Below are 15,954 nucleotides of genomic sequence, written 5' to 3'. Positions count from 1 at the left end.
GTGGTGGTAATAGTAGTAGTAGTAGTAATAGTTGTAGTCGTAGTTTGAGTAGTAGTAGTTGTAGTATTGGTAAGAGTAGTAGCTGTAGTTTTAGCAGTTGTATTAGTAGTAGTAGTAGTAGTAGTAGTTGTAGTATTGGTAAGAGTAGACGCTGTAGTTTTAGCAGTTGTATTAGTAGTAGTAGTAATAGCATTAGTACTGGCAGTAGTAGTAGTAGTAGTAGTAGTAGTTGTTGTTGTTGTTGTAGTAGTAGTAGTTGTAGTTTTGGTAAGAGTAGTAGCTGTAGTTTTACTGTGGTAGTAGTAGTAGTAGTAACAGCATTAGTACTAGCAGTAGTAGTAGTAGTAGCAGCATTAGTACTAGCAGTAGTAGAAGTAGTAGTTGTTCTAGTAGTAGTTTGAGTAGTCGTAGTTGTAGTATTGGTAAGAGTAGTAGCTGTAATTTTAGCAGTGGTATTAGTAGTAGTAGTAACAGCATTAGTACTAGCAGTAGTAGTAGTAGTAGCAGCATTAGTACTAGCAGTAGTAGTAGTAGTAGTTGTTGTAGTAGTAGTTTAAGTAGTAGTATCAGCATTAGTACTAGCAGTAGTAGTAGTAGTAGTTGTTGTTGTATTGGTAAGAGTAGTAGCTGTAGTTTTAGTAGTGGTATTAGTAGTAGTAGGAATAGGCTATAAGGGGGGCTGTAACAGTGTAACGGGTAGGGTTTAGCTGGAGCACTGACCCGCTTCTCCAGCCTGTCTAATCCCCTACCTGCTTGGTAGGGTTTAGCTGGAGCACTGACCCGCTTCTCCAGCCTGTCTAATCCCCTACCTGCTTGGTAGGGTTTAGCTGGAGCACTGACCCGCTTCTCCAGCCTGTCTAATCCCCTACCTGCTTGGTAGGGTTTAGCTGGAGCACTGACCCGCTTCTCCAGCCTGTCTAATCCACTACCTGCTTGGTAGGGTTTAGCTGGAGCACTGACCCGCTTCTCCAGCCTGTCTAATCCCCTACCTGCTTGATATGTGTAATGGAGTTTACTGTTCTGATTTCAATGTACTACGTTTTCCCTTTTCAATAGTGATGTTTCGACCTAAGTAAGACGCCTTCCTTAATTAAGGCCTTTGAAAACAATGCTTCAGAACAGTGTCTAATATGACTCTGACTACTTTATGCTGAATCCATTCATGCCTCCGCATGTATTATTCATATAATTTGCTCACATTACTTAAGTAGAAATCTGTTAAATGATTTGTGCGTGTGTTGATTCCCAAGGCCCTGGTCCAGAGTATCATGTTTAAAACCTACCCGGGTCTGTGGTTATGACTGGGCTTCCCCTGGGGGTGTGTTCCCGAGACGTGTTCGTGTGGTTATGACTGGGCTTCCCCTGGGGGTGTGTTCCCGAGACGTGTTCGTGTGGTTATGACTGGGCTTCCCCTGGGGGTGTGTTCCCGAGACGTGTTCGTGTGGTTATGACTGGGCTTCCCCTGGGGGTGTGTTCCCGAGACGTGTTCGTGTGGTTATGACTGGGCTTCCCCTGGGGGTGTGTTCCCGAGACGTGTTCGTGTTGTTATGACTGGGCTTCCCCTGGGTGTGTGTTCCCGAGACGTGTCCGTGTGGTTATGACTGGGCTTCCCCTGGGGGTGTGTTCCCGAGACGTGTTCGTGTGGTTATGACTGGGCTTCCCCTGGGGGTGTGTTCCCGAGACGTGTTCGTGTGGTTATGACTGGGCTTCCCCTAGGGTTGTGTTCCCGAGACGTGTTCGTGTGGTTATGACTGGGCTTCCCCTGGGGTGTGTTCCCGAGACGTGTTCGTGTGGTTATGACTGGGCTTCCCCTGGGGTTGTGTTCCCGAGACGTGTTCGTGTGGTTATGACTGGGCTTCCCCTGGGGGTGTGTTCCCGAGACGTGTTCGTATGGTTATGACTGGGCTTCCCCTGGGGGTGTGTTCCCGAGACGTGTTCGTGTGGTTATGACTGGGCTTCCCCTGGGGTTGTGTTCCCGAGACGTGTTCGTATGGTTATGACTGGGCTTCCCCTGGGGGTGTGTTCCCGAGACGTGTTCGTGTACTACACTAATATCCCTGATTGCCTCTCAGTCCAACAGCTGAAGGTCAAATTGATATTCAACGTGCCCGTGTCATTAGAATGGAGTGATTAAATATTCTCTCTTGCTATGCCTATAGCTGCCTGACTATGTGGCCTTGCATTAGAGGAATCAGCATAGTAGGATTTCAAAGTAATTAGTTCAACCCTTATGTTTTTGCCAGATCATGCTGCATAGGCTACATGTCCTAAGGGCTAGATATTACAGGATAATCAAGACAAATGTTGTTTTATTTACATTAATTTCCTCCCTTAGGTGCATAGTTGAAATAGGAGGCTACATTTCAATTAGGGCCATAACTACTTGTTTCGCTTTAACAGAGTTTGTTTAATAGGGAAATAGAGGTTCCTTTATGCAACCAATTCAAATCCTGTAGATGATCATCAATAAAAACATGTTTCAATGGAACTAACAGTATGCTGTCCTAAAGGAACTCAGCTGGTTCATTGGGCTGTCCTAAAGGAACTCAGCTGGTTCATTGGCCTGTCCTAAAGGAACTCAGCTGGTTCATTGGGCTGTCCTAAAGGAACTCAGCTCTTCATTGGGCTGTCCTCAAGGAACTCAGCTGGTTCATTTGGCTGTCCTAAAGGAACTCAAGCTGGTTCATTGGGCTGTCCTAAAAGAACTCAGCTGGTTCATTGGGCTGTCCTAAAGGAACTCAGCTGGTTCATTGGGCTGTCCTAAAAGAACTCAGCTGGTTCATTGGGCTGTCCTAAATTAACTCAGCTCTTCATTGGGATGTCCTAAAGGAACTCAGCTGGTTCATTGGGCTGTCCTAAAGGAACTCAGCTGGTTCATTGGGCTGTCCTAAAGGAACTCAGCTGGTTCATTGGGCTGTCCTAAAGGAACTCAGCTGGTTCATTGGGCTGTCCTAAAGGAACTCAGCTGGTTCATTGGGCTGTCCTAAAGGAACTCAGCTGGTTATTTGGGCTGTCCTAAAGTAACTCAGCTGGTTCATTGGACTGTCCTAACGGAACTCAGCTGGTTCATTGGGCTGTCCTAAAGGAACTCAGCTCTTCATTGGGCTGTCCTAAAGGAACTCAGCTCTTCACTGGGCTGTCCTAAAGGAACTCAGCTGGTTCATTGGGCTGTCCTAAAGGAACTCAGCTCTTTACTGGGCTGTCCTAAAGGAACTCAGCTGGTTCATTGGGCTGTCCTAAAGGAACTCAGCTGGTTCATTGGGCTGTCCTAAAGGAACTCAGCTCTTCATCGGGCTGTCCTAAAGGAACTCAGCTCTTCACTGGGCTGTCCTAAAGGAAATCAGCTGGTTCATTGGGCTGTCCTAAATTAACTCAGCTCTTCATTGGGCTGTCCTAAAGGAACTCAGCTGGTTCTTTGGGCTGTCCTAAAGGAACTCAGCTCTTCATTGGGCTGTCCTAAATGAACTCAGCTGGTTCATTGGGCTGTCCTAAAGGAACTCAGCTGGTTCATTGGGCTGTCCTGAAGGAACTCAGGTGGTTCATTGGGCTGTCCTAAAGGAACTCAGCTGGTTCATTGGGCTGTCCTAAAGGAACTCAGCTGGTTATTTGGGCTGTCCTAAAGTAACTCAGCTGGTTCATTGGACTGTCCTAAAGGAACTCAGCTGGTTCATTGGGCTGTCCTAAAGGAACTCAGCTCTTCATTGGGCTGTCCTAAAGGAACTCAGCTCTTCACTGGGCTGTCCTAAAGGAACTCAGCTGGTTCATTGGGCTGTCCTAAAGGAACTCAGCTCTTTACTGGGCTGTCCTAAAGGAACTCAGCTGGTTCATTGGGCTGTCCTAAAGGAACTCAGCTGGTTCATTGGGCTGTCCTAAAGGAACTCAGCTCTTCATCGGGCTGTCCTAAAGGAACTCAGCTCTTCACTGGGCTGTCCTAAAGGAACTCAGCTGGTTCTTTGGGCTGTCCTAAAGGAACTCAGCTCTTCATTGGGCTGTCCTAAATGAACTCAGCTGGTTCATTGGGCTGTCCTGAAGGAACTCAGCTCTTCATTGGGTCAAGTACAATAGGCAATACACTAAAGGCCAATATGGTTTTATTTGACATAACTCATGTCACATGTGGCCATGCATCACCAACCCCAAAATAAAGCAGCTGTTTTGATTTATGCTTTTGGTTTTTCTGAAGACTAACTTTTGTTCACTTATTTCAGGTGAGAAACCCTTCAAATGTGAGTTTGACGGCTGCGACCGACGTTTCGCCAACAGCAGTGACCGGAAAAAGCACTCCCACGTGCACACCAGCGATAAGCCTTACAACTGCAAAGTGAGAGGCTGTGACAAATCCTACACACACCCCAGCTCGCTCCGAAAACACATGAAAGTGCACTGCAAGTCTCCACCACCAAGTTCTGGCTACGAGTCTTCAACTCCGTCATTAGTGTCCCCATCATCGGACTTAGGCCGAGAGCCAGGGGCCTCGTCGCTCTCAGAACCAGCACCCTCGTCCCAACCCGCCAATTTAAGTGAGTGGTACGTCTGTCATAGTTCTGGTGCGAGCGGAACTCAGACACCTCCCAGCGGCTCCTCCAGCCCTGATCCCGGGGATGAGACGCACTACAGACACCCGGAGCCAAGGGACGCTTTCTAACCAAAACTGGCCCAGAAAATCATTCTAAATGTTATTGAAGATATTTTCCAATATACCCGCGGACTTACAAAATTAACACATCGAAAAGGTCTGTTTTCTAAGGCCCAAATCATTCAATGTACTGTCTGGCATATCGGACAAATTAGACACTGCCAAATGTATCTTGTGATAGCGCTCTTCTATCTCAATGTGTTTGGAAAAACATGTATTATTCTCGTACTCGGTTATTGTACGCATGTATTTTGCTGTATTACTTTGTAAATCTAGTTTTGACTTCAATATCTTTTTAATTTATTTTTTGAATTTGACATGAGCATTTTTGTATTTTCGAACCAAAGTGTTTCAATATATAAAAAAAAATGTATATTTGTAAATTGATACGTTACGATGTGTATGTATGTAGGTGGTAACAGTCATTTTGTAAGCTTTGGTATTTCAGCAATTTTTTTTATTGTTTGCTACACTTATTTGTATAAATTAAATAATTGAAACGTTTGGAGTTTCACGCAAGAAAATGTGTTTCCATTTGTGATGGTCTACTCTATTGATTGACTCGTTTTCATATAGTCTATTTGATATTATTACATTCAATTCATAAATGTTTTGTCAACGTGGGCATTTTGTGATTTTGTAATTCATGTCAATATTTGTTAGTAATGCATTTTTATTCAAATGTGATCCTATCGAGAAAATACACTCGAAATGTGTACCAAACTGCCTTGTAATTTGTCAGTATTTTGAATAAATCGTGTATGATAAAAAATGTAATTTTCCTTTTCTGGGCCTTGACTTTTTAATATTGATAGAGACGTAAAACAACGAATTTATTCGAATGTACATATTATCAGGGTACTGTTAACCAATACATGACAGGGCTCTTTAAAACGCCTGGAATCTCACAAGCTGTACTCATGTATAACAAGACAGCAGAGACGAATAACGGCAGTCTTTTTTAATGGAGCCGTGAGACCAAACACGTTTCTATCAATATATTCAACAGCGAGCCTTTCTGCCATTCTGTGGCTTATTTAATCTCAGGTACCATCTATAACAGAACCCGGCATAAGGGTTGAAAACATGTTGGACCCATATTGGACAACAGACACTTTTCGTTTTTTGTTTCGTTTGAACAATGTTAATGTTTTATGTGTTGTTGTAATGTTCTGCTGCTATAGGCTCTTGCCAACGTGCAGCCGTAAAAACCATAAAGACACTTTGAAAATAAGCCATTGTCCTCGGGGTTGTATTTAGCATTAGTTTACTCTAAACTTACATCATCCCTGAACACTGGAAAATCACAAAACAATACTTTAAAATAAAATCCACATTTTATTTTGTGAAAATGTACTTCACTGGTCATGTCCATGTCTTATTTGTGTGGGATCTATTTTTCTCTTAGATAAAGTGTGGTTTTCTGCAGGGGAGATGCGGGAAGGGTTTGATGAAAGGCTCGTATATTCTCATCCAGACTTCAAAGATCTTTTAACACAAAGAGCCATTTCTTCATGACGGTGAGTCCTCACGGTGAATTAAGATTTCTATAGCAATAGCCGAGTCAAACTCGAATAATATGGGGCCATGTCCGAGGACTTCAGCGCCTCTTCAAAAGAATGTAATATTTGCTGCCCATGGGGTAGGAAACGGTCATCTATGGTCTTTCTATTCAATATAAAGAGAAAATGTTCTTTTGCTATATTTTTACAACTATCAAAAGAGAAGCCGATAGAATTACGCAACGTATTCTCAGAATAATAGACTCGCATTGCAAAGCTGCTTGGATGCGTCCTGTGAACTTGCTGTGGGTTCTGTGAACTGAAGACTGCGTTTACTGGGTTCTGCTTTCTTTAAGAAGAGCAGCGTATAAACTACGTGTTTGGTGTTGAGGGGAATGGGCACGACCACGTAAACAGAGGTTTTTAGAGATCTCCAAATAGGTGAAGTTTCCTATGTGACTGAGCTAATTGCGGGCGTTTAGGCTAGCTAACATGTAATAGCATTATGCTTCTAATAACATGAACATTCCTCTTATTAAAAACATATACAATAATAGCCCATCAACGAGGGTTTTGTCTTCATTTATTCCATAATTTCAAACATACACCAAGCACTGTTATGCACTAATTAAGACATGCACATAAATTATTTTACGAGGATCTGAGGCATATTTTGTCGTAAAGAGGCAGAGAGTCTGCAGAACATGAGCCATTCTGAGGCACGAACAAGGCGGGAGTCCCCAATGCCTGATACGTTTAGATGTTTATTAATTTGGTGCTTGTATTTACTCTGTCCAAGTGCCCCACATAAAATAATGAATAATTAACATTACAACAAATAACGTAACGGTGGATTCCTCTCCTTAACATCAGCTCTTGTGCCTGAATTGGTTCAAATATAGTTCAGTCTGAATTGAAGCCAAGAGTCTTTGAAGCAGGACATAATATCGGATTCTACCATTTTTCCAAAGACTCAGATAACACGGAAAGACTTCTTTGTCCCGGATGTGTTCGACCAATCTTTGTTGCACCGTCCAAATCTTATAATTCCAGCCGTCAAAGATGAAACAAGGACTGACGACGGAATGGTATAACAAAAGTATATTATTTTTTAAATTGAACTCTGCAAGTCAGTTAAGAACAGTTACAATGACATTGTTCAGGAGAAGAACGTTAGTGTTTACGTAGTCGGCACGGGGACTCAATACGGCAACCTTCCGGTTACTGACGTAACCCTCTGACCACTAGGCTACGTGTCTCTGTAAAAAAACAAAAAACACCCACAAATCCAGTTGTTTCAATTAATTATTATAAAGTAACTGGTTCCACAGCCTTTTTTTGTGTACTGAACTTTTCTGTCCAAGTGTTACCTGAGCAAAAACACAATTGGTCTCCCAAATTTAGCTCCAACTTCCTAAAACGTTGGCAAAAATAAAAATGTAAAATTTTGCGTTTGTTCAACTTGTGTCATATGTTCAATCAACAATAAATTATTATTTGGGAATTTTAACAAAAAAAGTCAATGCAGCTTCTAACACAACCTGCTAACAACATATAATGTTTCCAACTTATATATTTGACGACATTGTCAGTAATGATTTATTATTACCCAACATGAATTCACTTGGGACTTGACATCACAACCTGTTGGTGCACTGCATTCCGATGTGCCAGCTACACCACTATGTCTGCATCAATTGTAAATGAACCTGACTATTCTCTCATCTTTGATTTGATGGACTTATTTAATGAATCAGAATAACTACTCAGTATAGTTGTCTAAATGTCGGCGCGTATGACTTTGTTGTAGCGTTACTCCTTAAACACTATGATATATCAAATATTTGTTCTCGAGTGTACTTTAAACAGTGCTGAGATTTTACTTTGAAGTGCAAAGTGTATCAAAACAAGTGTAATGATTCATTGACAGCCCCACGGTGACAAAGCAGGAACTTCAGAATGCTGTGCACCAACAGGTTGTGAGTTCTAATCCCAGGTAAAGTTATGTTGAAAATAATTTCCGGAACAAATAAACAAGCACAGCATGATCATAGGTGTAAGATACATGCAGGGCAGATACTCAAATAATAATTTAGAATTGAATGAACATATGAGAAAAGTTGAGCAAACACATCTTAAGATGACTGTGCCTTTTTTTTAAATTCATGTAACACTTTGAATAAAAACTGAGTAGACAAAAAAAGCCTGTGAAACCAGGTAATATTTAGTTGAAAAAACAACTTAATTCATGCATCATATCCTATACTGTCATTACATTAGACGAGGGAAGCCCAGAGCATGTATTTAACTCATACATATCTGTCATTACATTAGACGAGGGAAGCCCAGAGCATGTATTTAACTCATACATATCTGTCATTACATTAGACGAGGGAAGCCCAGAGCATGTATTTAACTCATACATATCTGTCATTACATTAGACTAGGGAAGCCCAGAGCATGTATTTAACTCATACATATCTGTCATTACATTAGACGAGGGAAGCCCAGAGCATGTATTTAACTCATACATATCTGTCATTACATTAGACGAGGGAAGCCCAGAGCATGAGCAACAGTTACAATACAAGCATATGTTACATTGATCTGCCATAACTCTGGACTTGTAAAATCTATTATACTGTATCTATAGTCTATAGTAGCTGACATAAATCAGTCCCATTATAGCTAGGTGAGGATATCACAGTTTACAGTCACCCCTTTATAGCTTGGTGAGTATATTACAGTTTACAGTCACCCCTTTATTGCTTGGTGAGGATATCACAGTTTACAGTCACTCCTTTATCGCTTGGTGAGGATATCACAGTTTACAGTCACCCCTTTATAGCTTGGTGAGGATATCACAGTTTACAGTCACCCCTTTATAGCTTGGTGAGTATATTACAGTTTACAGTCACCCCTTTATAGCTTGGTGAGGATATCACAGTTTACAGTCACTCCTTTATCGCTTGGTGAGGATATCACAGTTTACAGTCACCCCTTTATAGCTTGGTGAGGATATCACAGTTTACAGTCACCCCTTTATAGCTTGGTGAGGATATCACAGTTTACAGTCACCCCTTTATAGCTTGGTGAGGATATCACAGTTTACAGTCACTCCTTTATCGCTTGGTGAGGATATCACAGTTTACAGTCAACCCTTTATAGCTTGGTGAGGATATCACAGTTTACAGTCACCCCTTTATAGCTTGGTGAGTATATTACAGTTTACAGTCACCCCTTTATAGCTTGGTGAGGATATCACAGTTTACAGTCACTCCTTTATCGCTTGGTGAGGATATCACAGTTTACAGTCACCCCTTTATAGCTTGGTGAGTATATTACAGTTTACAGTCACCCCTTTATAGCTTGGTGAGGATATCACAGTTTACAGTCACTCCTTTATCGCTTGGTGAGGATATCACAGTTTACAGTCACCCCTTTATAGCTTGGTGAGGATATCACAGTTTACAGTCACCCCTTTATAGCTTGGTGAGGATATCACAGTTTACAGTCACTCCTTTATCGCTTGGTGAGGATATCACAGTTTACAGTCACCCCTTTATAGCTTGGTGAGGATATCACAGTTTACAGTCACCCCTTTATAGCTTGGTGAGTATATTACAGTTTACAGTCACCCCTTTATAGCTTGGTGAGGATATCACAGTTTACAGTCACTCCTTTATCGCTTGGTGAGGATATCACAGTTTACAGTCACCCCTTTATAGCTTGGTGAGGATATCACAGTTTACAGTCACCCCTTTATAGCTTGGTGAGTATATTACAGTTTACAGTCACCCCTTTATCGCTTGGTGAGGATATCACAGTTTACAGTCACTCCTTTATCGCTTGGTGAGGATATCACAGTTTACAGTCACCCCTTTATAGCTTGGTGAGGATATCACAGTTTACAGTCACCCCTTTATAGCTTGGTGAGTATATTACAGTTTACAGTCACCCCTTTATAGCTTGGTGAGGATATCACAGTTTACAGTCACTCCTTTATCGCTTGGTGAGGATATCACAGTTTACAGTCACCCCTTTATAGCTTGGTGAGGATATCACAGTTTACAGTCACCCCTTTATAGCTTGGTGAGTATATTACAGTTTACAGTCACCCCTTTATAGCTTGGTGAGGATATCACAGTTTACAGTCACTCCTTTATCGCTTGGTGAGGATATCACAGTTTACAGTCACCCCTTTATAGCTTGGTGAGGATATCACAGTTTACAGTCACCCCTTTATAGCTTGGTGAGTATATTACAGTTTACAGTCACCCCTTTATCGCTTGGTGAGGATATCACAGTTTACAGTCACTCCTTTATCGCTTGGTGAGGATATCACAGTTTACAGTCACCCCTTTATAGCTTGGTGAGGATATCACAGTTTACAGTCACCCCTTTATAGCTTGGTGAGGATATCACAGTTTACAGTCACCCCTTTATAGCTTGGTGAGAATATCACAGTTTACAGTCACCCCTTTATAGCTTGGTGAGAATATCACAGTTTACAGTCACCCCTTTATAGCTTGGTGAGAATATCACAGTTTACAGTCACCCCTTTATCGCTTGGTGAGGGTTTCACCGTTTACAGTCACCACTTTATAGCTCTGTGAGGATATCACAGTTTACAGTCACCCCTTTATCGCTTGGTGAGGGTTTCACAGTTTACAGTCACCCCTTTATAGCTTGATGAGGATATCACAGTTTACAGTCACCCCTTTATCGCTAGGTGAAGATATCACAGTTTACAGTCACTCCTTTATAGCTTGGTGAGGGAATCGCAGTAGTTGAGTCACCATAAAGTTGACTTCCTAAATTGCACTCTATTGCCTACAAAGTCCACTAATTTGACCAGAGCTCAATGTTCCCTGTTAGAAATGTGTTCATTCTAGAGGGGAAGGCTGGATGGACAGTGTGATGGGAAAGACCGGTTGGACAGTGTGATGGGAAAGACTGGTTGGACAGTGTGATGGGAAAGACTGGTTGGACAGTGTGATGGAGAAGGCTATTTGGACAGAGTGATGGGGAAGGCTGGTTGGACAGCGTGATTTGGAAGACTGGTTGGACAGAGTGATGGGGAAGGCTGGTTAGACAGCGTGAATGAGAAGGCTGGTTGGACAGCGTGATGGGGAAGGCTGGTTGGACAGAGGTATAGGGAAGACTGGTTGGACAGCATGAATGAGAAGGCTGGTTGGACAGAGGTATAGGGAAGACTGGTTGGACAGCGTGAATGAGAAGGCTGGTTGGACAGAGGTATAGGGAAGACTGGTTGGACAGCATGAATGAGAAGGCTGGTTGGACAGAGGTATAGGGAAGGCTGGTTGGACAGCGTGAATGAGAAGGCTGGTTGGACAGCATGAATGAGAAGGCTGGTTGGACAGCGTGAATGAGGAAGACTGGTTGGACAGCGTGAATGAGGAAAACTGGTTGGACAGCGTGAATGAGAAGGCTGGTTGGACAGCGTGAATGAGAAGGCTGGTTGGACAGCGTGAATGAGAAGGCTGGTTGGACAGCGTGAATGAGAAGGCTGGTTGGACAGCGTGAATGAGGAAGACTGGTTGGACAGCGTGAATGAGAAGGCTGGTTGGACAGCGTGAATGAGGAAAACTGGTTGGACAGCGTGAATGAGAAGGCTGGTTGGACAGCGTGAATGAGAAGGCTGGTTGGACAGCGTGAATGAGGAAAACTGGTTGGACAGCGTGAATGAGGAAGACTGGTTGGACAGCGTGAATGAGAAGGCTGGTTGGACAGCATGAATGAGGAAGACTGGTTGGACAGCGTGAATGAGGAAAACTGGTTGGACAGCGTGAATGAGAAGGCTGGTTGGACAGCGTGAATGAGAAGGCTGGTTGGACAGCGTGAATGAGAAGGCTGGTTGGACAGCGTGAATGAGAAGGCTGGTTGGACAGCGTGAATGAGAAGGCTGGTTGGACAGCGTGAATGAGAAGGCTGGTTGGACAGCGTGAATGAGAAGGCTGGTTGGACAGCGTGAATGAGAAGGCTGGTTGGACAGCGTGAATGAGAAGGCTGGTTGGACAGCGTGAATGAGAAGGCTGGTTGGACAGCGTGAATGAGAAGGCTGGTTGGACAGCGTGAATGAGAAGGCTGGTTGGACAGCATGAATGAGAAGGCTGGTTGGACAGCGTGAATGAGAAGGCTGGTTGGACAGCGTGAATGAGAAGGCTGGTTGGACAGCGTGAATGAGAAGGCTGGTTGGACAGCGTGAATGAGAAGGCTGGTTGGACAGCGTGAATGAGAAGGCTGGTTGGACAGCGTGAATGAGAAGTGTGACCATCATGTGACCATCACATAGTGTGACCATCATACTTGTATTTTTAGTAAATAATAGTAATAGTAGTAACAATAATTAATTCAATAAATTGTATTAGAATATTAATTAAACTATTAAAGACCGTCCAAAATATAGAACAAAGAGAACAATCAAAGCTATTTGCATGTGTTGTCTGATCTGGAGAACATGAGAACAGAATTATCAGAGGTCCTTGAAAGCTTTTCTGAACAGCACAGTCTTTAGCAGAGTAGAGGACAGAGACTCTGCAGCCCTAATAGTGTCTGGAAGAGAGTTCCACAGACGCTGAGCTGCGCAACTGAAAGCCCCGTTACCCATAGTTTTTAGTCTGCTGTGGGGCCTGCTGAAGGGAGGAGCAAAGGGTGCGTGTGATGCAGACTCTCCTTTTTCGTGTGTGACAAAGTATTAGGGTTAGGATCCATCCCATGTTTGCTTCCTATCACCAAGCTAATCCCCACTAGTAGAGAGGTTTAATTCATGAGCTCTGATCATCCACTGACGACACTGCTATGTCAGCTTTAAGAACGGAGACTCTGGAACTACTGGCCTAGATGTGGTGTGTGTGTTTACATGTTAGAGCTGCGGCTGGCTGAGCTTCCTGTGTTTGCCACCAGTATGACTGATTATACGGCAGTCTTGAAAATAAACATCAGCCGTATCTACATGTCCTCCAACGTTAGAACACGTATAACCCTCTGTATCTTCCTGACCAAAGGGGACCTAAAGCTGAAACATTGGCATGTATACAGGCTCTGATCCTATGAGTCACCAGATATACCTAACCTCCGTTCATGAATGCATGAAGGTAACGTTCTATTAGAATCTCACACGGGTGTGTTATTTGCTCTGAATGTTTCTATATGTTGCATGTTAGTCTGTTTAGATATGTAGCCTAAGTTTTACCTGTAACGTGGTAGTATAAATTCAGTGTCTAAGATATCAGATAACACCAGACTGAAGACACAAGCCTAATTCAATGTCAAAAAGGTCATTTTCGTTAAAATATATAAGCATTACATTAATTACAGATTAACTAAAAAATATACATATTATTTTGCAAATATGCTACAAAAAGGAAATTAATCAATTTAATTTATTGTCCTTGGCCCTCTCAGCATCATAACAAAGTGTCCTAAAACCGTGTGTGAGTGTGAAATATAATTTCTTTGCAAAATCATGGAAGCGGTAATCCGATTTCCGGAAACTGTCCAGTATTATTGAACAAAGCTATTTTAATGGGGGGATTAGCGCGCGGACCGTTCTGGAAGCCATTCAACGTTCCATTTCATGTCATAATGACCAGACATGGAGTGGCCCGGCCGGAACTCATAGTCTAAACCAAAAGACAGGTGCAATACCAAACAAGTCAATATATAAATGAGAAAAAGGACACTTCACCACACCACAAAGGGAAAAAGTGGATGTAGGATACAATTATCTCCAGTTAAATAATTACTTTGGCTTCCCAGAGTAAAACATAATAATGGATAATGGACTATAATTTTTTTCTATCACGGAAAGTCATGTTTTAAGATGAAAAACAAGCAAACAGATTAGATTAGTTGTTAATATATCCAAGTCTACTGCATCAAACAAATATGAATAGGTCCTAGTATTTTAATAATCATATTTATCTAGGTAGGGTTCAATTCAGATTACACCCTCGGGATATGTTATTTCACTTTAAAAACAAACGTGACCCAACAATATAGGCATTCGACATAGTCGACTCACGGACAAAAATTAACAACAAGTTGTGAATTTGTGAGAGTCGAGTAAGTCAAAGCCAAGGATGAGTCATGACGCGAGTCGGCAGAATGTGCCCCCAAGTGTTCGGATTACCACCGTCCCCCAGTTTCAGGCGCGAATTTATTTTACTTTCATGGATGAGCGGACTCCCTCCAATGCGAATCAGACCCCATAGTTAGTATGTCTGAGCATGGAGCTCTAACTACCTTCGCATAATGTGGTAGAATGTGCAACACTTCTTCGCACCTGCACATTGAATAGAAACTCCCTTTCAGAGAGAGATACGCTTGTTGGCCTTGAGACTCTATGACGCTGGATGAATGAAGCAGGCGACCCGTGCTTATTCCGCCTGCCTTTGATCCCACACTACCCTCTCTAATTTGCTGCTATAGTTTTCTACAAGGACAGCCTATTTAGTATTAGAACCTTCATTTAGACTAAATAGAGAATACACAACATGACATTAAAGGGGACGGGTCTTTATGATGATGTGTACAGTGCTTTATGAAAACGTATTTCAGCAGTTGAACCATCTTCATACAATCATCATCTTCTTCTCTCTTCAGCCTGTATGCTCTCCCAGTTGATTGCTACAAACGTCTAAGGTAAAATGTTGGTTCATTAACTCTGCAAAGTTGTTTGTGTTTACGCCTGTGCGTGTGCGTGTGCGTGTAGAGTGGCAGGTTCTACCCCTCATTGTACACATGACTGTAGTCAATTCTAGATGTCCATGTATTGTTCTGTGTTATGATGTAATCAGCGACTTCATTGTTGATGCCAGCTCCTGTCAAACATGGTCTCTGTCTCGGGATTGGTCTGATTTAACCTTGCATTCATCCGAGAGGGCCTTTGGGAGAACTATCAACCAAAAGTCTCCAATAAACAAGGATTTTCTAATAATATCTAGTGGTAAATATAAAAAATATATATTTGTTCTTTTTGGCTTTTAGAATAGGTACACTTCTAGCTTTAATCAGCAGGGATTTGCAGAGAAAAAACATCTGGTAAATTCGAAATGTTGCTGTCAAATACGCTATACAGCACATGTGCATTCCAAAACCTGTTACTCACGCAATTCATGTCAAACTATAGCTGACACTCCCGCTTCAAGTAAACACTTGATAAAAACGGAACCGATTGGTAGTCTGCCAAGAAGACAAACTATAAAACCAGGTAAATCAACATTTGCTCTCCAAAAAAAAAAAACCCCGTCTGGTCGTCCCCCTAACGGAAAAGCAAATCAACGTTTTAATTTAATGTACTGCATCTGCGGGGGTCTATCAGTGAAAATAACGACATAACTGCAAACAAAACTAACGAAATTATCCAGAACGGGCATATTTCCCCCTGTCATTAATACGGGCCAGGCTGTCTATTAATCACTAGAACCAAATATGACAAATCAGAATGGAGCAGTGTGTGTGTGTGTGTGTGTGTGTGTGTGTGTGTGTGTGTGTGTGTGTGTGTGTGTGTGTGTGTGTGTGTGTGTGTGTGTGTGTGTGTGTGTGTGTGTGTGTGTGTGTGTGTGTGTGTGTGTGTGTGTGTGTGTGTGTGTGCAGTGGCGTCACACACAATCAACATCTGAGGGGGCACAAAGTATGTAAGGATGGCTGGGGGAGAATTTAGCATTTTTCAAACACCTGGAACAGCTTTTTTTCCCTGCAATCTAGAGCCCTATTCAAAAAGCTTCATTCCATGTCCAAATGTCTAGGTGAATGCACCAATTTGTAAGTCGCTCTGGATAAGAGCGTCTG

The 15,954-nt window shown here is 42.4% G+C and overlaps 1 protein-coding gene across 2 annotated transcripts in view; it reads left to right on the top strand.

Moving 5' to 3' along the window:
* The window catches only part of LOC123991451 (zinc finger protein ZIC 4-like), a 15,901-nt gene extending 10,008 nt beyond the window's left edge, over positions 1 to 5,893 (top strand). The window contains exon 3 of one of the 2 annotated variants that reach the window (XM_046293064.1): positions 4,209 to 5,893. In XM_046293064.1, coding sequence (XP_046149020.1) covers positions 4,209 to 4,645 — 437 coding nt within the window. In that variant the 3' untranslated portion in view covers positions 4,646 to 5,893. The remainder of the gene's footprint in view (positions 1 to 4,208) is intronic. The other variant, XM_046293062.1, reaches the window with a different exon arrangement.
* Positions 5,894 to 15,954: the final 10,061 nt, after the last annotated feature.

The sequence above is a fragment of the Oncorhynchus gorbuscha genome, linkage group LG12 (assembly GCF_021184085.1).
Source record: "Oncorhynchus gorbuscha isolate QuinsamMale2020 ecotype Even-year linkage group LG12, OgorEven_v1.0, whole genome shotgun sequence".
NCBI classification, from domain to species: domain Eukaryota; kingdom Metazoa; phylum Chordata; class Actinopteri; order Salmoniformes; family Salmonidae; genus Oncorhynchus; species Oncorhynchus gorbuscha.
The sequence above is the reverse complement of the archived record's forward strand: the minus strand, read 5'-3'. Positions and strand labels throughout refer to the sequence as shown.